At 40.9% G+C, this 22,349-nt stretch overlaps 1 protein-coding gene across 5 annotated transcripts in view; it reads left to right on the forward strand.

Annotated features, from left to right (window-relative positions):
* Positions 1-659: 659 nt before the first annotated feature.
* LOC116757928 (sarcolipin) overlaps positions 660-22,349 on the forward strand; it is a 114,041-nt gene continuing 92,351 nt past the window's right edge. For 4 of the 5 annotated variants that reach the window (XM_032640419.1, XM_032640418.1, XM_032640420.1 and 1 more), the window contains exon 1: positions 660-1,202. In XM_032640419.1, the coding sequence (XP_032496310.1) occupies positions 1,093-1,202 (110 nt within the window). In that variant the 5' untranslated portion in view covers positions 660-1,092. The remainder of the gene's footprint in view (positions 1,203-22,349) is intronic. The other variant, XM_032640421.1, reaches the window with a different exon arrangement.

Consider the following 22,349-nt stretch of genomic DNA (forward strand, 5'->3'; position numbering starts at 1 on the left):
TAAACAATCTCCTACACGATTCCAACATTTTTTATCTATCGTCCCTTCTTGTGGGAACCATGGGCAAACATCAGACAAAAATATAAAAAAATCACGCAAATCTTTTTTTCTAGCCTTAATCTTTCGCATCTTGAGGGAATCCTCGATCCCCTGAAGAAAGAGTTCGTGGGAACTCAATTCCTGTCCCGTATTTATAGCTCCGCTTACCTTATTCTCAGGTCACAACTGCCGAAGGGCGGCCAGTCCTCCGGGGACCTATTCAAGCTGCACTTTCGAGTTAACTCTCGCGGCGGCTCAGTGGGTGCCTGGCCAGGCGTTCGTAAGCGTGCTACCTCCGTTAGGATCCGTTCCTCGGGCCCCACGTTGGGCGCCAATTGTGCACGGCCCCGGGCGTCCCCGGGAGTCCCGACCAGCAGGACAAATCCTTGTGAGTCCGAGGAGGAACCTGTAGGGGTTGAAAAGGGAAGAAGGGGCAGGAGACGCGAAAGAATGGAGGCAAGACAGAATCCTGATCAAGCCTCAAACTTTTATTGCTGCAGTAGCTGTATTTATACAGTACAGAGAAAGGGGGGCGGGATCCAGAATAAGGGAAGTACTTGGCAAATTATCATTGGTGCTGCGTGCGCGGGCTTTCGTTTTAGGCGCGGGCTTTTATCTCATTAAGCAGGAAGAGAAGCAGGATGTCGGACATCTTCTAATGGCGAAAACTTCTTGGCTCCCAACAATTCACCTCATTTGCTGATTTTAAGTAAGGGACCATAAGAACTTGAAATGCATATTGGGTGTCAACCAACAGTGAAGCTCGACTGCCAAGGTGGAAAAAAAAAAAAGCGCCCTTTCTCCTCCTCCTCCTGGCCCCCCGAGGTGACAGGTTGCAATCTGCAAATGTGTTGTCTGGCCCTAGGGGCTTGACAGTTAATGATTTACCGCAGAAGGAGCCCGCCGGCCGCGGTGTGAGAAGGACGCGAGCGAACCCGGCAGCGCGGACTCACTGGCCGAGCCGAGCCCCCACCGGCAGCACAGGCACCGCCTCCCGTCTTCCGGGACCCGGCACGTCTAGGGGTTCCGGGCGCCGGAGACCGCGGGGCTCTCATGGAGGCCACCTCGCCGGCGGGATCCGACCGCCCGCAGCCGCACGCGCAGGGAGCAGCGGGCGAGTCCGCCAGCCTGCTGCTCCGGATCAAGGGCAAACTCTTCACCTGGTGAGTGGAGGCCGCGCACGGCGACCGGCTGCTGGGAGCTCCCGGGTTCGCAAGTGGCGGCGGCAAGCACTGGGGTGCTGGTTCAGGCGGCTGAACATGTGCTGCAGGGATGTAGCTGTTTACTGGCTTTATGAAGCTCTTGGCGTCCCTCCCTTGACTCCCTCTTAGAAATCGTGGGGAAGTATTTCAGAGGATTTGAGGGGAAATTCACTGTCTTGGCATTGTTAGGTCAATCCCCAGTGGCCTCCCAGCGGGGAGGGGACGAAGTCCCCAGGGATGCTGTGAAGGAGGGGTGCCCAGTCTCGGGCTTGGTAGGTGGGTGAGCTCCTCTTCCTGCCGCCGGTGCCCACATTCCCTGCTGCGGAGCCCGGCAGAGTGGGCGGGTGATCCCTCACTAACAGTTGAGTTCACCCAAGTGAGAAGTCTGGGTTGAGTTTTGTGGTGCCGCCCCGAGGAAATCCAGAGCCTGCCTCTTTCCCGGGCAGAGCGAGGCGACGTAGCCACCTTCGGGTCTGAAGTCCAGGGAAGCCTGCTTCTCTTGTCACTGTGTTACGTGGAAAATAGAGAGAAATGTGCTCAAGGGATCGGCAGAGACTCTGGGACAGGGAAAGCATTTCTGTGGTTACTGGACGACTCGCATCCTGGAAATACAGATAACTCAGGATCTAAATAATGAAAGCGAACGTTCACTGAGCATTCACTATGTCACGTACTGTGCTTAGCGATTTATATGGATACTATCATTTAATCCATACCATTTTATGAGATGGCACTGTTGTTATCCCTGCTTTGCTGATGGAGAAACAAAGAAGGCTAAGCAATTTCCCGAAGGCCATGCGATGACCTGTAAGGGTGGCGCCTGCCAGCCCCAGTCTAAACTGGGCTTAAGTACTCCTGGCCGCTGGCACCCTTTTTTTTTTTTTTTTTTTTAAGATTAACAAAGTGAATTTTCCATTAAAGGCTGTGAAAACTGTCTTAAAAAGTCGTACTAGGGCTTCCCTGGTGGCGCAGTGGTTGAGAGTCCGCCTGCCGATGCAGGGAACACGGGTTCGTGCCCTGGTCCGGGAAGATCCCACATGCCGCGGAGCGGCTGGGCCCGTGAGCCATGGCCGCTGAGCCTGCGCGTCCGAAGCCTGTGCTCTGCAACGGGAGAGGCCACAACAGTGAGAGGCCCCCGTACCACAAAAAAAAAAAAAAAAAAAAAAAAAAAAAAAAAAAAAAAAAAAAAAAGTCGTACTATATTCAAAACTAGATCAATAATGGTGTATGTATTTTTTCATGTAAATAAGTTTTAAATAGCTGTGTGTGTTTAAAGGGCCAAAAATCACCTTGTATTATCCAGCTATATACAGTATGTCTGATAAATTTAGCCATAAGTTCTCAGCTGGGAGGCAGTGTAGTGTAATGTCTAAGGGTACAGATTCTGGACTCAAATCCTGTTTTTGTGCCACTTACCAGCTAGGTGACCTTGGGCAAGTCACTTAACTTCTCTGTGCCCCACTTTTCTTACTTGTAGAATGGGGATAATAAGAGTACCTACCTTGTTGGGTTATTGTGGAGATTAAGTGGCTGATTACGCAGGAGTGGCAGACAGCCTTGTTCATGGTACTATGCATGGGTTAGTTTACACCCACCATCAGCCTTCCATTCCTGGGTGATAGGAAGATGTGGTGTTGCTTCAGGAGATGACAAGCAACCCTGATGAGGAGACAGACAATATGGTGGATTAGTTGAGCAAGACATAACAAGGATTAGCAATAATTGTTTTTTCCTAATGCTCTAATATTTTCAAAATCTGGTATGTTTTACCAGGAACATCTGATAGCTTCCTAGATAGAAGATTTCTTCTGTCTCTGAACAGACTTTCTTTGTGCCTCCCTTATGGATTTTTACTTTCTTCCCTGTCTGATAGCTATTTATGTGTATCTTGCATTCCTGATGGACGAAGTCCTTAACAGCAGAAATCAAGTCTTTAAAATTTTTGTATTTCCCACAACCCCATAAATGAATGAATGAGGGATGACTAAGGTTCTTGAGGCTTCCTTTCCATTCTGCCATACTCTCTACAGTCTTCCTTTTATTGATCTTTATTCTGAGGGTCTTGGGCTGGAGCTTTTTTTTTGGTTGGCTGAGCTCTTTTGTTCATTAAGATTTTCAGTCCTACCTCTGGCAACCATTCAAACATGAATTCTTGTTTGCAGTTTCTCCTTGTCTAACCCAGCAATCAGAAAAATGCAGTTTGGGCTTCCCTGGTGGCGCAGTGGTTGAGAGTCCGCCTGCCGATGCAGGGGATGCGGGTTCGTGCCCCGGTCCGGGAGGATCCCACATGCCGCGGAGCGGCTGGGCCCGTGAGCCATGGCCGCTGGGCCTGCGCGTCCGTAGCCTGTGCTCCGCAACGAGAGAGGCCACAACAGTGAGAGGCCCGCGTACCGAAAAAAAAAAAAAAAAAAAAAAAAAAAAAAAGAAAAATGCAGTTTACCTGATATCCAGGACTTCTTATATTCAGTATTTTAAATTGTGGAGATTTAATACTCTCAGTATTAAAACTCATCCCCTAAATTTGAGTTTAGCTCCATGAATCCCTAACTGTTATGGGATGGAGAGAGGTTGGTAAGTAGATGTGTTATCACTATATGGATAGGATATAAAGGAATAGTTTGTGACCACACAACTGGTTTCTACTCGTTTTACCGAAAGAGGGCAATAATACCTCTTTTGGCAACTGGGTACTAAATAACAGAAGAAAAGTTTAGGACCTTGAGCTGGTTCTGTTTTCATTATGAGAGGGATATATTCTAGGTAACACCAACTTCTGATATGCCTGCCTCAGTAGTAGACAGATAACTTTTTCTCTATGATTAAGAATATCAGGTCACTCGTTCAATAAAAATTTATTGAGGACCCACTACATGCCAGGCATTCATGATAATGAGCACTCTATGTTTCCAAGCAGATTCTGCTTGTAATTTCAGCTTTTGTCACTTATTGCTATCAACTCAAATGACAAATACTACGATAGGAGGATATGGATTTCCAGGAATACCTGAGGATATTTATTTAATCGTATGGATACTATCTAACAGATTATATCCTAATGTATACTCTAATTCAAATATGAAAAAATGCATGTTTATTATAATGACTATCAAATTTATATCTCTAGCAAAAATTGTTAATTATTATTTCACATATTTGTCCTTTTCCCATCAAATAGATGGTAAGCTTTTTGAGGGCATAGGTTTTATCCCATTCTTTTCATAGTACAGTGCAGGACATGTATTCATTCATTCAGTCTTTCATTCGATAAACCTTGAGCATTTATGATGTTCAAGGTTCTAGACTAGTCTCTGTGCTATTAAGATGAATAGGATATAGTTCCTGTTCCCAGAGAACTCATGATCAAATTATGGTAAGAAGTTATGATAAAAACATCATAAAAAAAAGAAGTTATGATAAGTACTGTAGAGGTGAGCACAAAGTACAGATGGCACAAAGTAGGCCAGAGATCATGTCCACCAGCATGAGGGAGCTCGACAGAGAAGGTGATCGGGAATTTGAAGCATGAATGAGTTTTCCAGGTGGACTAGGTGAGGAAGGACAGTCCAGGCTTAGAGATGCCAAAGAGTATTTTCCTCAAGGAACTGCAAATAGCTTGGTTTGAGGGGGGCACAGTCTTGAGGAGGAATGAACAATAGTATTTGGTCAGTCTACATGTGTACTCCTTGTTACTGTCTAGTAAAGGGCCTGGCCCTTTGGTTCTTCTTTTCTGTTTGGTTTCCTCATTTCAAAGGTTAAGGCGCAGAAATTTGGAAGGAGTCATTTAGTGGTGTTTAACTGTACAGCCTTCATCTATTCACTCAACAAACATCTATTGAGCACTCACTGTGTGCACAACACAATCCTAAGCCGATATGTAGCCCTCCTGAAAGGTACTGTAAATTGAAGAACTTTCTGTGGCCTTGCAAGTGAGGGATTAGGGAGCTCTAGATCCTACCAGTCTCCAAAATATCTTCTCCCTTCCCCTTTAAATTTGCAAGATTAATTAATATCTGCCTCTTCTACTAGACTTCAGGAGGTAAGGAATCCAATCTAGTTTTGGTCACTATTGTATTCTCTGCCAAGTGTAGTGCTTACCTTGCAAATACATACACAATGAATACCAGATGTGACTATATGAATCCTTAATTCCAAATAGGAATTTTATAATAGATCACATCTCTTTAAAAAAATTTTCTATTCAGCACTATATGTTTATGACCCAGTCATGTTTTGTTCCTCTACTCCATCGTTTTTCAATCTCAGCCTTACTGACATTTTGGGTCAAATAATTCTTTGCTCTGGGGGCTGGCCTGTACACTGTGGGATGTAGCAGTATCCCTGGCCTCTACCCTCTAGTATAGCACTCTCTCCACCTCCTTACCTCTGAGTTGTGATAATCAAAAATCTTTCCAGACATTGTCAGATGTTTCCTGGGGGACAAAATGACCCTGGTTGAGAATCACTGATCTAGCCTGTTGTTTCTAACTATCTGTGGTTCCATGGTCCTTCAGTGATGGACACTCAAGATAGTTTCCAACTCCCAGCCACAAACAACACTGATGAGCATTCTCATACATGTCCCCTTGTGTACTGGGGAAGAGTCAATGGCCAGGCCTGGCCAAGTCCCTCCAGGTGGCTTTAAGTAGAAGGGAGGGGATGAATCCCAGAATGGAGAATGCTTGGGCATTACAAAACCACTGTTGATTGCTTTTGTTTGGCACCCCTCCATCAGGCTGTTCTGTGACCACGGCTTTATCACCAGCTGCTCTGGAAGAAGGAGGAGGCAGTATCTCTAGGTTGTAACCCATTAGCCCTAGGAGCTTGGAGGGCGGTGGGTGGAGGAATGGCTCCTGGCTAGAAAGCCTGAACCTTTTTAACTTCTCAACACTGCAGGAAGTTGTTAAAGGGATAGGCAGTAATACAATGTAGGGGAGAGGTAAGGGTTGACATTAAAAGCCTTCCACTTGGCCTCTGGCTGTTCTGTGCCCCGGGTATAGTCCTGTCCCTCCCCCAGACCAGTTCTAGGAATAACCTTTGGGTTATTCCTGCTTATCTGTGCTCCTTTCTTCAGGTTGATTTGGAGGAATATGAGATGGCTGCCAGTGCTTATTTCCCATCTTGACAGCATTTCCAGAATATTTCTGGAGTCCACCTTCCCCTCCAATCCTTATTATCACTACTTCAGTTTAGGCCTTTATCATTACTTGGACTTTTGTCGTAGCTTCCATCCATGCCTCCACCTACCCTAAATCATCTTATTTCACAGGAACCAGAGTAATGTCAAATAAAATTAAAGGGTACCAATAGCTGCCATCAAATGAGAATTTACCACCTATCAAGGTATCCTACTAACATTTCATCAGTCCTTATAAAAAGTTTTTTTAGTCCCTTTATAGCATAGAAGTAACTTGCCTGAGGGCACATGGTTAGTGAGAGGCAGAGTTGAAATAGTTTCATTTGATTCCAAACCAGACTGTTTTACAGTACTATCTCAGAAATCTCACTGCATCATGTGCGGGCTGAAACCTTTTGGCTTCCTCCCATCACCTGCATCAGTGGTTTGCAAATTGAGGGAGCTCTTGGGGTTCCCTGGAGGCTCCTCTGGGTCCATTATGGGGGCAAGTTAGGAAACAGAAGCTGGTGGCTCCTGGGCTGGCCTCTGGCCCTCACCAGTCTGTTGCTTTGCCTGGTTTATCGTTGGGCTTCTGTGCAAGATGTTTGAAGAAAGGATTCTGCAGCTAAAACAAGACTGAGAGCCACTGGTTACTGGATGGAGCTCAAGCTGTGGCTGTTGCTACTGCTTCTGGCTGTTGTTCCCCTCCTCCCTCCTTCATTTTCTTCTTTACCTGAACACAGTTATTATATTTTTAGTGGTTTTTATTATGGTAAAAAATATATAACATAAAATTTACCATTTTAAGCATTTTAAGTGACATTAAGTACATTCACAACGTTGTGCAACATCACTGCTCTCCATTTCCAGAATTTATTATTCCAGGCAGAAACTCTGAACCTGTGTAAACACTAACTCTGCATCCCCCTCTCCCCTCAGCCCCTGGTAACCACCATCCTACTTTCTGTCTCTACAAATTTGACTATTCTAGATCTCTTATATAAGTGGAATCATTCAATATTTGTCCTTTTGTGAGAACTCAAGGTTCTTGACGTGAACTGTAAGGCCCCCTATCATTGGCCCTCTTCCCTCTCCAAGTTTATCTCCCAGAACATCCATCTCTCATGTGGCGGCCCAGCAATAACGGCATGCCTCTGAGTCCCTTGCTGTCTGCATCTTTACACCTGTACCTCCCTCCTTGAATGCTTTCCTATCTGACCTCATGGCTGCTTAAAGACTCTTTGTAGACAGCATCAAGTCAGGCAGTCTTCTTCCCTGGCTCCTTGCTGTACTCTGTTGGATGCCCTTCCTCTATGCCCTTCAGTTACCTGTTTCCTGACTCGTTACATTTACCATATTATGACAAAAAAGGTAATTTTCACTAGCCATAGCGTGGAAGAAGCGAACTGGCTCTCAAGGTAACTGCTTGTGTATATAAGTTTTGGTAAGTTTGTTAAAAAGTTATAAAGCTTCCTTATATCATTATTTACTGAGGAACATCAGAGAAAATGAATCATTTCATGCAGGTGAATTTTACAGAAAACTTATGACCCACTCTTTTAAAGTATTAAAATTTACTTTTAAACCCAATTAAAATGACACTGTTTATGTAATGGATTACTCACTTCTGTTAATTAATTTATTCATAATTTTGGGCAGCAGTTCTTCAACATTTAATTAGTTTGTATCAAACAACTTTCTAGGGTAGGCCAACCCATTGAATTACTTAGTGGGTCCATTTGCAACTAATCCTGGAGATTTTACCAAGGGGAAAAAACCCATTATTTAGAAGTCTTCATGGTATATTTAAAACAGATATATGAGACTACTTGCCTTTTAATAAACAAAGTGCATTCAACATATCACCTTTTCTTCATGATTCAGGATCATCATTATGATGATTTATTTATTTATTTTTTTTTTTGCGGAACGCGGGCCTCTCACTGGTGTGGCCTCTCCCGTTGCGGAGCACAGGCTCCGGACACACAGGCTCAGTGGCCATGGCTCACGGACCTAGCCGCTCTGCAGCATGTGGGATCTTCCCAGACTGGGGCATGAACCTGTCTCCCCTGCATCGGCAGGCGGACTCTCGACCACTGCGCCACCAGGGAAGCCCCATTATGATGATTATGATGATTAAAATTATTATTCTGAGTGGTTATAATATGATCAGAGGTTAATTTCTTGTCTTATTTTTTTCTGACTTCTTTCTGACAGTTTTCACACATGATTTTTTTCTGTATTACTGAGCATATCTCTGAAAGTCTGCATTCTTACTAAATTATGACTTCTAACCTGTTAATGCTGTAGAAACCAGGTAACCCCGCTTCTTAGAATTGCTCGTAGTGAAAGTATAAATAGGCCCTGTATAAAGATTTAAATGGTTTTTATTTTAATAAATTATAAAAACTTTAAGTCCACAAATTTTGGGACATTTTTTTGGATGGTTACAGGAGTCTATGTTAATTAAAGTCATCAGATAAGTAATATGTCACAAAAACTTGGTTATTTATGCTAATGATGCAGAGAAAGATTCCATGAAAAACCACCTTTGAGTCCCAAACTTCTTTCTAGTCATTTCTTGGAAACCAGAGTATTTAAGGAACGTTTTAACTCAGTTTTTTTAATCCAACAAATCCTACTGAGAGTTTGAAGCTAGTATTATTGAGAGCTTGAAGCTTAGAGCTTCCCAGAGGAGTACTGAGCAAAAGAGTTTAGGAGAATATTTCTTAAGCTTTTCACTGTGGTATCAAGCCAGAGATAAAAAAAATAATAAAAGCCAATCTTTGTTGAGTAAAGTTTACTTAGTATACCTAGAGCAACTTCACTATTCCAGCACCTCATGTGGATTAACTCATGTAATCCTTACAATAATACTCTGCAGTAAGTATTATACTATCATTGCCAGCCTACCGGACACATTTGGAAGCTGAGGCACTGAGAGGTTAAATCGTATTCCCTAACAGGATTAGTCACACAGTAGTAAGGAAAGCAACCAGGTTTCATCTCCTCCACCAAGTCAGTCTGGCCACAGAGCCTGTGCTACTAACCAGTGTGGTGACCCTGCCTCCTATGAGCTGGGAAATAAACAGAAAAAAAAGGACTTGGAAAATTTACCCCCTAGGGTTTTTGCTCTGGGTTATTTGTATCGCCTTGGGGGGCCAGAGAGTATATAAAGTCACACGATAAATATAATGCTCTTTCTGGGGCATCATTTAATTTATTTTTTAGATTCCAGTTGCACAGAAGTGGATTAATCATAATCCCTGGCTCATGACACCCTTTCGTTGTTGGCCCATGAATAAGTTAATTTTTTTTTGTGCAGTAAGTTCCTGTATACCTACAACCAGCCTTAAAGGTAATTTTAATCTACCTATTAGTCATCTCCTCCTTCATATCCCTTCTTCCCCAACCAAAGGTAATCACCATCCTGAATCCTCCTTTCACCATTTCCTTGCTGTCATTTTGATTGGAGGGTGTTCACATTGGTGCCCCTCTTAGAATTCTCGCACAGGAGTCTGGGGAGAGGGAGAATCCTGGAGGTAGAGGCCATATCCTCTACATGTTGCCCACTGTTTAGTGCTGCCCCCTCCCCTCTTGTAGGCTGTAGGACTCAAGTTTCTCTGACCTGTGTCCAAAGAGAATAGGTGAGTTGAATATGTGTTTCAGACTTTCTCATTTCAGCCAATCAAAAATTGGAGGACAGAGGGAGGATATCATAAATAGATTTTATGTCATCTTATTTTCATTAGAACACCCCTTATTAAAATAATTAATTGTAGAACATATAATCAAACGAGTGTGTTAATGCCCATTGTTAGAGATGCAAGGTAATTTGTATCAGTTGGTCTCCCTGTATGGTATTATAATCCTCAATATTGTATATTTTATTTTTGTTCTTATCAGGGAGGCAGTGTGTAGCATGAGAAAATACAAACTGAACAGCTAAAACTCAGTTTCTCACCTATTCAATTGTACTTGTAATCCCTTTCTTACAAAAGTTTTTGTGAGATTTAAATGAAACAACATATATAAGCACTTAGTATGGCACCTGACACACAGTTATTTTTATTAAGCCACCTCACTTTTGTTAGGATAATAATAAAGGATTTTTGAGTTCATAATAAATGCAAGTAGTATCCCCACTGTCCTCAGTTTCAGTAACACGTGGTCAACTGAGGTCTGAAAATATTAAATGGAAATTCCAGAAATAGACAATTCATAAGTTCTAAATTGCGTGCTGCTCTGAGTAGCATGATGAAATCCCGTGCCGTCTGCTCCATCCCACCTGGGACTTGAATCTCCCTTTGTCCTGCGTGTCCTGCCCATTAGTCACTTGTAGCATCTTGGTTATCAGATTGACTGTTCTTGTGTTCAAATCACAATTACTTTACTTAAAAATGACCCCCAAATGAAAGAGTAGTGATGTTGGCAATTTGGATATACTACAGAGAAGCCATAAAGTGTTTTCTTTAATTGAAAAGGTGAAAGTTCTCTACTTAATAAGGAAAAAAATTGTCAGCTGAGGTTGCTAAGATATATGGTAAGAACAAATCTAGATGTGAAGTTGTGAAGAAGGAAAAAGAAATGTGTGCTAGTGTTGCTGCAGCACCTTAAACTGCAAAAGTTACAGCCACAGTGTGTAATAAATGCTCAGTTAAGATGGAAAAGGCATTAAAGGCATTAAATTTGTACCATAAGATATTCTGAGAAGGATCACATTCACATAACTTTTATAACAGTATATTGTTGTGATTGCTCTATTCTATTAGCTACTGTTGTTAACCTCATTTATAAATTAAACTTTATCATAGGTATGTAGGTATAGGAAAAAACATAGCATATATAGGGTTTAGTACTATCCACATTTTTGGGCTTCCACTGGGGTTCTTGGAATGTATCCCTCATGGATAAAGGGGAGGGGGCTACTGTACTTCCAATATAACAATGATTATGAGCCACACTGCTTGGGTTGCTCTCCAGGTTCTACCACTTACTAGCTGTGTGATATTGGGCAAGTTGCTTAATGTCTTGTGCCTCAGTTTCTTTATCTATAAAGAGCTATAAAAGTAGTACCTACCTGGGACTTCCCTGGTGGTCCAGTGGTTAAGACTCCATGCTTCCACTGCAGGGGGCACGGGTTGGATCCCTGGTTGGGTAACTAAGATCCCACATGCTGCATGGCGTGGACAGAAAAAAAAAAAATAGTACCTACCTTTAGGATTGTTGGGAGGATTAAATGCATTAGGATTATGAAACTGAAATTGTTAGAACAGTGCTTTGTACATAATGTGCACTCAACAAGGGTCAGATATTGTTATTACTACTGTAAACAATAACAGTGGTAACAGTAATAATAGTAATGGTAACAATAGTAACAACAACAATAATAACAGTACTAGATATTGTGTGGATATGTATATAAGGGGGAGGCACAAAAATATCCATGACAGTTTCTGCATTTATAATCTAGTAAAACAAATAAATACAACAGGCATATAAAACACTACAGACAGGATGTAGAAAATGGGAAGGAAAGTTACAATGCAAATGCCGTAGGAGTTGAGAGGACATCATTCTGGAACTGGGCACCCTTCTTACTATCTTTCTTCCCACAATTATTTCATTTTCTTAGCATAGAGGAATGGAAAGAACATGGTCTTTAGAATCTTGTTTGGATTTTAATCTAGTGTTACTATCTCTGTGTCATATCAACTTGGTTAAAAAACTTTGAACTTTTGCAAAATTTTGCCTACATTTTAGGTTTGTATGAAAATCCAGTAAGATAATATATGTAAAAGCTCAATACAGTGACTGACACTTGTCTCCCTTTTATTGTATAGACAGTGAGTATTAATGTTTCCCTTGTATTCTTGCCTACCTAGGAATCATGCAGGACATAATATGTAAGGAAATCACTGGATTTCCAATTTTTACTTTTGTTGGTTTGAATAAATCTAGTTTGGTAGTTTCTGTCTTGACGGCATGGTTTCATTTTTTTCCCAGCAAAGGATGAAAGTGTTTTAATCCAGGATGGCTCCTGATCAACTTTGTCTGAAGTTACTTAATAGGCTTTTTACTTGATGTGATTATCTTGTTACTAAGGCCATTCATTGAGATTAATGTAAATAGTTAAATAATATTATGATTCAAGTATGATTTTAAGTGTCATATGCAACTAAGTTGACTTGGTGTATTAGTTTTCTAGTGCTGTCATAACAAATTACCACAAATTTAGTAACTGAAAACAATACAAATTTATTATCTTACAGTTCCTTAGGGCAGAAATCTAACACAGGTCTCACTGGGCTAAAAGCAAGGTGTCAGCAGGGTTTTGTTCTTTTCTGGAGGCTCTAGGGAGAGTGGATTTCTTTTCCTTTTTCAGTTTCTAGAGGATACCTGCATTCCTTGGCCTTTGGCCCCTTCCCCATCTTCAAAGCCAGCCACTTTGCATCTCTCTGACTTTTCTTCTGTAGTCATACCTTCCTCAACCACAGATGGGAAAGATTCTTCCTTTTAAGGACTCATCTCAATGTACTTAACCATAATCACATCTGCAAAGTCCCTTTTGCCATGTAAAAGGAAAAAAACTTCTGACAACAAATGTCAGGGTGGGGGTGCGTGGTTTTCTCACATCAACCGATTCTTCAACTCTCCAGACACAAATTGGGTGTCCTACAATTTAGTTATGACACTATTTGGAGCTAGTGCAGATGATGCAGGTTAAGGACTCAGTCCCAAAAGATTGCCCCCGTCCCCCAACCTCCCATTTCAGACACCACTCACAAGTCCCAGGTTGTCACCTTGTACTTCTGATCAACCAGCTATAAATCAGAGGTTCCCATAACCTCCTCCTCGGGTTTGATAATTTGCTAGAGTGGTTCACAGGACTCAAGAAGATTACCAGTTTATTATAAAAAGATACAACTCAGGAACAGTAAGATAGAAGAAATGCATAGGGCAAGCTATGGAGGAGGGGGCATGGAGCTTCCATGCCCTCTCCAGGTACATCACCCTCCCAGCACCTCAGTGTGTTCACTGACCTGGAAGATCTCTGAAAACCTTGGTTAGGGTTTTTATGAATGCTTCGTTATGTAGGCACGAGTGATTAACTCATTGGTCATTAGTGATTAACTCAGCCTCCAGCCCCTCTCCCCTCCCTGGGGGTGGAGCTGAAAGTTCCAGCCCTCTAATCACTGGCTGGTTCCCTTGGCAGCCAGTCCTCCATCCTTAGGGGCTTTCTTAAAGTCATATTATTAACATAAACTCTGGTGTGGTTGAAGAGGGCCTGTTATGAATAACAAAAGATGATTCTTTCACCTTTATCACTCTGCAGCTATTTCAGGAATTGGGGACAAACAAACAAACAAAAAAAGGTGCTCTTTTCACTCTTATCATTTAGAAAATTACAAGGGTTTTAAGATCTGGCCAGAAAACAAGACTAAAATATGTATTTCTTATATCATAATATCACACTATTTAAGGTGAACTATTCACAGGTTCCAGGGTACTAGGACATGGACAGTTTTGGGGAGACATCATTCTGCCTACTACACTTGGTGATAGAGTCTAAAATTAGTTCCAATAAAAAAAAAAAAAAAACAGCTTTAGAGCACAAATACCACCTGGATGCTGGTAAAAATGTAAGCAATAATTCATAAAATGTCAAGGAAACCTTTTTTAAACCTTTTCTCAGCTCATCTAACCCACACCTTCTGCACATGGTCAGTGTTTGAAATAACCAACCAAGAATTGGTACTCTTTTCAGGTTGTACCACAGGTTTGAAAGAGATTTGGTAGCTGCTAATTTCTTTGGATGAGCTGCATCTCTAGGCTCCAGGCATGCTGGAGAATTCACAGTACCATTCTCTCTGCTGAGACCCTATAAGCGGATAGGGTAGGGGGACCCTGGAGAAAGAGAACCAGGCATGGCTTTCTTGACATTAGAGAAAGACCTAAGCCATTTTGTGATCTAAGCCTGAACACAATGCCCTTGAACAGGTCTCAGTAATTAGTGATCTTAAGGGAACAAAAAAACAAATGAGTTCTTAGGCAAGAGAAGTAACAGTAGCAAAGAATAAATCAGTTATAAAGGCTCTCAGTTCTGTTTCAATGGTAAAGATAGCCTGAAGCACATTCTTGGGCTGTTTTACAGAATTGAGCCCCCCAACCCCACCCCCTGCCCAGTGCAGCTGGAACCTAAGGAATGATGATGTTGAGCTTTTCTGACCCACGAGATTTCGGTCAACTAAAGCTTGGACTCTGTCAACCTTTGTCCCAATTCTATGCTGAATTCTTCTCTGCTCAAGCCCCTTCATGAATATGCATATACCCTCAGCTTCAGACTTCCCCAATTTTGCTGTTGGGGAGACACTGCTTTGGGAAAGATACCTGTTGTTCTTACTTGCTGCAAGTAATAAATCCTTCCTTCTCCCACTCTTTGGCTTGGCAGTGTTTTTTAGCTCAACACCCACTAAGAAGTGAACCCAGTTTTCGGGTAACAGAACAGCAGTTCCTATTCCCTTTCTGTTAACCTGAGCAACTTGACTTCATTCTTTGTGTCAGATGAAATATCACTTCATGAGGAAAGCCTTGCATGAAATCTCAAATTAGGTTAGGTCCCATCCCAATTGTTTCTTTACTGTTTTTCTTCACTGCTGTGTTGTGAATTTCATGAAGGCAGGCTCTCTATCTATTATTTTTCTATATTCCCAGAGCCTGACATACTGTCAGGAACTAAAAAAATATTTGCTGAATTGAAAAGGATACCATTAAGAAGATGGTAATAAAGGTCACCATGGGTTATTGCAATTGCCTGCCTTGTGGACTATTTCCACTAAGCAGTTTCTAGGTAGGAGTGGTGTACTACTGCAAAGGCTACCCCTCTTCTGAAAAAAGACACAGTTATTAACTTGATTTGATCATCCCTGAGATCATCTCCCTTGAACAAGCTGCAGCTTTCTACTCCACAGGTGCAGTTACCTTCAAATACCTCAAATGCTTTTCTCTCTCCACACTTCTCTATTTGTGTGAGGATGAGTGTGTGTGTGTGTTTCTGCTTAACTCTGATTTTCTAGAGGGCTTGATATTGGTAGCCTTCTCTTTTATTGGCTGTGGGATGATACTGTGATGATGAAAGTTGCCAGGTATTGCAGAAGGTTATATACTTCAGTAGTGTGCATAGTATTTATTAAATTGCTTGGTGTGTGTTAGGATATATTTATATACAAAATTCCAAGTAAAATGTAAAATAATCATAATTCTATGATAACTGATTTAATTCTATGCAAACCCAGTCTGCAGTTATTATGGAATATTTTATCTATTATAAAAATATGGGGAAATATAATATTGAAGACATATTCAATGATCACATAAGAAGTCAGGCATTTATATAGAGAGATGGCACCAACCTGTATTTTTGCAGCCTCATCCATTGTCATCAAACATTTGGTTATAGGAAAAAAAGAAGAGATTAATCCTCTACTTTGAAGTTATTTTAACAGAATCATGTAGGAGGGAACATGGTGGGCTAGCAGAAGCACTCTACTTAGTGTTGGGGTTTTGTATTTTGTACCTAATTCTGCCACTTTTGAACAACATCGGTTAGGTGACCCATTTCACCTCTCAGTCTTGGTTTCTTCGTCTGTAACTCCACAGCACTGTCAAATGGATCAAAAATCAAAGAGGGTAGAGAGAAGTTTTTGTAAATTGTGAGGCACTATAAAAAACATAAAGTTAGGTATTCTGATGGGGTCCATTTGTGTGAATGTAATAAATAAATAATATTTGATGATGACGGATGCCCCATTGGCGAGTCCAGGGAGCTTTAAGTCAGCAGTTTGGAAACCTTGAATTGTCAGCTGAGAATCGCAGGTAATAAGAAGGTTGGGGGAGAAGCAAAGGTGAGCTGTGAATCCACATTAGCACAAGGATTCAAAATGAGGAGTCAAAGAAGTCTTCTAATGTTATGTTCTCTTCTGGTCCCTTCACTTTACAGGTTTTCATAGAAAGAAAGGATTTTTTTTTTTTTTTTGCGGTACGTGGGCCTCTCCCGTTGCGGAGCACAGGCTCCGGGGCGCACAGGCTCAGCGGCTCCGCAGCATGTGGGAAGCTCGCGGACCGGGCCACGAACCCGTGTGCTCTGCTTCGGCAGATGGACTCTCAACCACTGCACCACCAGGGAAGACCCTCTCTCCTGGCATTTTTTACCTTTACAGCAATTCAGCCTGCCCATATTGATTCACATACTGGATAAACAAAGATGAATAGGACATTGTTTCTGCCTTTTAGTAGCCTACAACCTACCTGGGGAGCCAAACACATACTAAGTAGAGTATAATGTGAGACATTTTATTAGATCAGCAATCTTTAGGGTTTTCCTCCATTATAAACCCCTTTTCATTACTTCTCTGCCAGGAATTAATGTATATTGAAACTCCTGTAAATTGCATTTGTTAAGTAATAATGAATTTATTTTTCCTTCTCTCTCTTTTAACTAATCAGACACTAAAACTTCTGATAAACAAGAGAAAATGAGTGTTACCATGCTTAGTTGGTAACTGAAAGTAAGTAAATGTGATGTTTGGGTTTATCATGGGTAAATGTGGGGGTTCTGTTAGGCTTAAAAAATATGGAAACGTTTAAATAAAAATAGAGACTATTACCTGCTGTGATGTACTCATCACCCAATAATTATCAACTCATTTCATTTGCACTGCTCCACTTCACCCCTTCTGGATTATACTAAAGTAGATCTCAAGCATCATATAATATCATTCATAAATATTTCAGTATTGATCTCTGCAAGATAAGGGCTTAAGAAACGTAGTCATAGTACCATTATTCCACCTAAAAATTAACAATAGTTCCTTACTATCATATATCTTGTCCATGTTCAGATTTCCCCAATTATAGCTTAATTTTAAAAATAGTGTTTTTAGGGGCTTCCCTGGTGGCGCAGTGGTTGAGAGTCCGCCTGCCGATGCAGGGGACGTGGGTTCGTGCCCCGGTCCGGGAAGATCCCACATGCCGCAGAGCGGCTGGGCCCGTGAGCCATGGCCCCTGAGCCTGTGTGTCCGGAGCCTGTGCTCCGCGGCGGGAGAGGCCACAGCAGTGAGAGGCCCGCGTACCGCAAAAAAAAAAAAAAAAAAAAAAGAAAAAATCGTGTTTTTAAACCAAGATGCACATAAGGCCCATGCATTTCAGCGGGTTGTTATATCTACATCTTTTTCTTCTATACGTTTCCTCTTCCTCTTGGCTCTTTTTTGTTGTCTTTTTCGTTTCTTGGCTCTTTTTTTTCTTGCAGTTTATTTTTGAAGAAACAGTTCATTTGTCATGGAGAGTTTTCCACACTCTCAGTTTTGCTGATTGTATCTTTCTGGTGGGTGTACAGTATTTCCTTCTCAGAATACTGTTTTTAAATGCAGAAAATAAAATATATAGGATTATAGTGGAAACACATTACATCTGTTTAGGTATTAAACTATTAAAAACATATTATGATGTTAATATATGTGCTTCTTTAAAAAAAAACGCGTTAAATAACGAGATCTCACAATGGGTCTTTACCATGATTTTGGAGTAGTGATGATATTTTGAAATTTCAGCAACAGTTGTCATATGATATGAAAATATCTGTGAATTCCTTGGCAGCAAAGTCATAGGTACTGCTAATACTTCTACAGTTTGTTACCCACGTTCACAATCGAAGGGAACGTATTATGATGTATTTTTTTCCCATCCAAGTTCATATATTTCCCAGAATATTTTCATGGACCTGATCAGTGGACCCCTGTTAAAAACCCTGTGGTCCTACATTTTTGGCAAGACTATTTCATAGATATTGTGTATTATCTTCAGGAGATGCATAACGTTTGGTTGTCCTTATGGTTGTTGTTGTTATATTCGGAGCTATCAAGTTTTATTGCCTAGATTATTATTTTATTAGGGGTTGTAAAATGATATTCTATTTCTGTCATTCCATTTTTATTTATTATATAAGTATTTCTACAAACTCCCTGTCATTAACTCATTACCCTGAGGTATAATTTGTATAGGAAGGGAGGGATTGCCCTTTGAGTTAATTCTAACTTTTAATAAAGTTCAGAACCATAGGGTTTTTAATATAACCTCTTCAGTCTTACATCTTCATCTCCTTTTTCCTGTACCCAAAATCAATACATTAATATCATTTCTTGTTTGCTTTATTCCACAGTATGCACAGTCTCAAAATAATATCAACACTACCTCTAAAAAGTTTAAGATATTTTACAGTTCTTATTGTTTCTGTGGTATATTCTATTAGGAATGTACTGTCAAATTAGTGTGTTTTAAAGTCGCTTGAAATAATTACTTTCTATTTGGTTTTGCCACCAACTTAAGACATCCTTAAGTTCATTTAAAATTTTGTTTTTAATTTTATATGTAGCTTTTTAAAAAATTTAATTTTTGTTTTATAATTATGTAAAATACATGGCTCCTAAGACAAATCTATAAAACAAGGCATATTCAGACATAATGTACCTCTTACTTTTTCTCTCTCCTGACCTATAGGTAACAGTAAAAAGTTACCTGTTTTCATTTAAAAGTACTAACAAATATAGGTAAATGTTTGCATTCCATACCCATTTTCCTTCTCATTTGGTTCTTTTTTTAGTATATCCTGGCCGTCATTTTATAGAGTGTATAGAGATATTTACTTTGCTTTTTATAGCCGCACGGTATTCCTTTGTGTTTATTAAGCTAGTCCCCTGAGACAGGAAGGCGGCAGGGCACAACCTTTAAAAGAATGACAGCCATTGAGGACACTATGTAAACCGTTTAGAACGAACTGGGTCCAAGATGATGGGTGATTGACTTCCACTAGACCTTGAACCTCAGTATATGTTCATTGCAATACATCAGCAAGCTAAATGACACACCCACAGGCGCCATGACAGTTCCGAGGCCGACCATAAAAGGTAAAAAAGTGGGCAGTGGCCCAATTCATGGAAATCCCCACCTCTTCCCCAAAATGGTTGGAATAATCCTCCCACTCATTAGCCTATGAAATTATCCACCCCTATAAAAACTGACAACTGCATACCCTAGTGCCTGTCATCTTCTGAGGTGGCCCACACTCTGTCTATGGAGGGTGTATCTCCCTGAATAAACCTTCTGTCACTTTACTATGGCTCACTCTTGAATTCTTTCCTGTGTGAAGCTAAGAACCCACACTTGGCAGCCATCCCAGGGACTCGCCTGACACCAGGGACATGACCATCCTCTTGTGCTCACTTTCTTTCCTGCAACAATATTTTTAGACATACAGGTTTTTTTCTTTAGATTTGTACTATTATAAATAGTGCTGCAGTGAATAGTCTGTATATATTTACTGAGCATCTACAATGAGTAAGGCATAATCCAATGGGGAAAAAAGAAAATTACCTTTCCTTACTTGCCTTCCTTTTGAGGTAATAATATATACTACTGCCCTTTCTATTCTTTGAAATTTGGCTTGCTTGGCCACTTTGAGTTTTGAATATGCCTTTATTACATCAGAATGTGTGTTCTTCAAAACTGCTAGCTACTTATGCTTATTAGCATTAGATGATACACTAATGGCTAAATTTTTGAATCATAGAAATGTAGATAAGGAAAGAATATAACAGGTCATCTAGGCTGCTACTCACTATATAAAGAAAAACTATCATATTTTAGCTTCCTTCCAGTCTAATTTAAAATACTCTACTAATAGACACTGGATAATCTATGTGCTAAATGTGATGATTTATTCTTTCCAGATTTGTAATAGGATTTTATTTTTTTTATGTTGGGGGTAGGAGTTTATTAATTAATTTATTTATTTTTGCTGTGTTGGGTCTTCGTTTCTGTGCGAGGGCTATCTCCAGTTGTGGCAAGCGGGGGCCACTCTTCATCGCAGTGCGCCGGCCTCTCAATATCGCGGCCTCTCTTGTTGAGTAGCACAGGCTCCAGACTCTCAGGCTCAGTAGTTGTGGCTCACGGGCCTAGTTGCTCCGCGGCATGTGGGATTCTCCCAGACCAGGGCTTGAACCCGTGTCCCCTGCATTAGCAGGCAGATTCTCAACCACTGCGCCACCAGGGAAGCCCCTGTAATAGGATTTTTATAGAAGTGCTCAAGTTATTATTCTATCCCGGGTATTTACAGATGGCGGTATGATAGATTTAAAAATCTCCCCAAGGAGACGGCTCCATAAATGTCTTTTAGCTTTGATACTAAATCTTGCCTTTAGATGATAATGTGCAACCTAGCAGCACGGATTTGAGACATAAAGTGAACAAAAATGTGTGATTTGCATTCAAACGATGCATTGTATCGGTCATTTGACACTTTTTTTTTTCTTCAAATAATTCAGTGGTTTGTCATCTTCATTGTGTATTACATGCATCTAGGGGACTTTTAAAGTAGACTGATATTTGGATGCCACCTCCTAAGAATGTGATTCAACTCGTTTGGGCTGATGTCTTAGTTTTGGTGTTGTTTTAAAGCTCCCAATGATTTTTAAATGTACCCCCAGGTAAAGGACTATCAATCTAATCTGACATTCCAAATGAAGAAGAGCTGAATAAATGAATCAGTCCTGTCATTGTGTCTTGTGTATATTTTATGTAAAGCTAGTGTTTGAATTAGGCAAAAATCCTTCATTCCTGAATCTTCCTGGAAATTGTTCACCTTTCTGGTCTATGATCAAGTGTCTCATTCTTTGTGAACGTTTTCCAGGCAGTCTTGACTCTTCCTTATCCTGGCCACGCATACAACTCTGTTTTGACACTTTCCCATTTTATTGTGGTTCTGTGTTGTGAGGTCTCTTTCCTCAACTAGACAGAAAGCTCCTTAGCATGTTCAACAATGGCAAGTATCCTTGAAGCACTTATTCTGTGCCAGGCACTGTGTTACTCATGGAGAATATAATGTCCCTGTCCTCCTGGAGCTTAGAGTCCTGGAGGAAGAAGAAGCATGGTAGGTGCTAGGATAGAGGGATATGGTATTTTTTCAGGGCACACAGCAAGAGCCTGCTGACCTGTTCTGGAGAGAAGTGGGCCTGGGACCATGAAATACATGGGCTTTCTAAATTCCCTGTGCTTATTAGCACATATTAGGCACCCAAGAAACTTTAGTAAGTACATGACTGAAGAGTTTACTGACTGATTAAATGAATAAAAGAAGTTATAGTTTCATTGGAAAGCATGTGCATGAGTGTTTTGAAATGGAAGGGATATTAAAATACATACTTTAGCTTTTCTGGAAGAAAGAAGGGGGGAAATAAAATGCCTTAAAGTCTTTTCTTCTTTTATTCCTTAAATTCATACAATATATCCAGATAGTGATGTGGTCAGAAGTGATGTTATTTAGTTTATCTTCTACGTGTTTTCCCACCCCTACCCCTGATGATCCATGACTTGTTTGCCCTGCTTTCTGGTGTCCCGGCTCCCACAGCATGAAGCTGCCTTGGAAAATATGTCTTGGAGTTGGATCATATCCTGCCATTGAAGTTCACTTCAGTGGAGGTTCCGTTTGAAAAACAGTGGCAGGATATGTCCCATGGTTAGATGCATGTTGCTTCTGTCAGCTTCCCTTAGAGAGTAACAGGTTTTATTAAAGTGTAGAGAGAGTCCCTTTGTTTAATTCAGAATTCATATGCATTAGGACCTTGTGAAATCCAAATGCTTAAATAGGAAGCCATAAGTAACAAAAATTGTTTTGAGGCCTATGGTATCTCTACGAGTCTGAGTTGTTTTCTCTTCTTTCGCCCTTGTTCAGCCTCTACCCCCTTCAGTTTCTCTTTCTGTCTTTCTCACTTGCTCTCATTCTTGCTCTCTTCCTCTTCCATTATAGATGAGGTCATGATTTGGAGCCAAGAGAAGTGCATTCCTGTAACTTTAAATCTCCATACTCAATTTATGACTTTTATTTTAGAAGATGGTTATACTTTATAGTTGGAGGACAGCTTGCTTAATTGTGCTATTTTTTA

Source organism: Phocoena sinus, chromosome 8 (genome assembly GCF_008692025.1).
Source record: "Phocoena sinus isolate mPhoSin1 chromosome 8, mPhoSin1.pri, whole genome shotgun sequence".
Lineage (NCBI taxonomy): Eukaryota > Metazoa > Chordata > Mammalia > Artiodactyla > Phocoenidae > Phocoena > Phocoena sinus.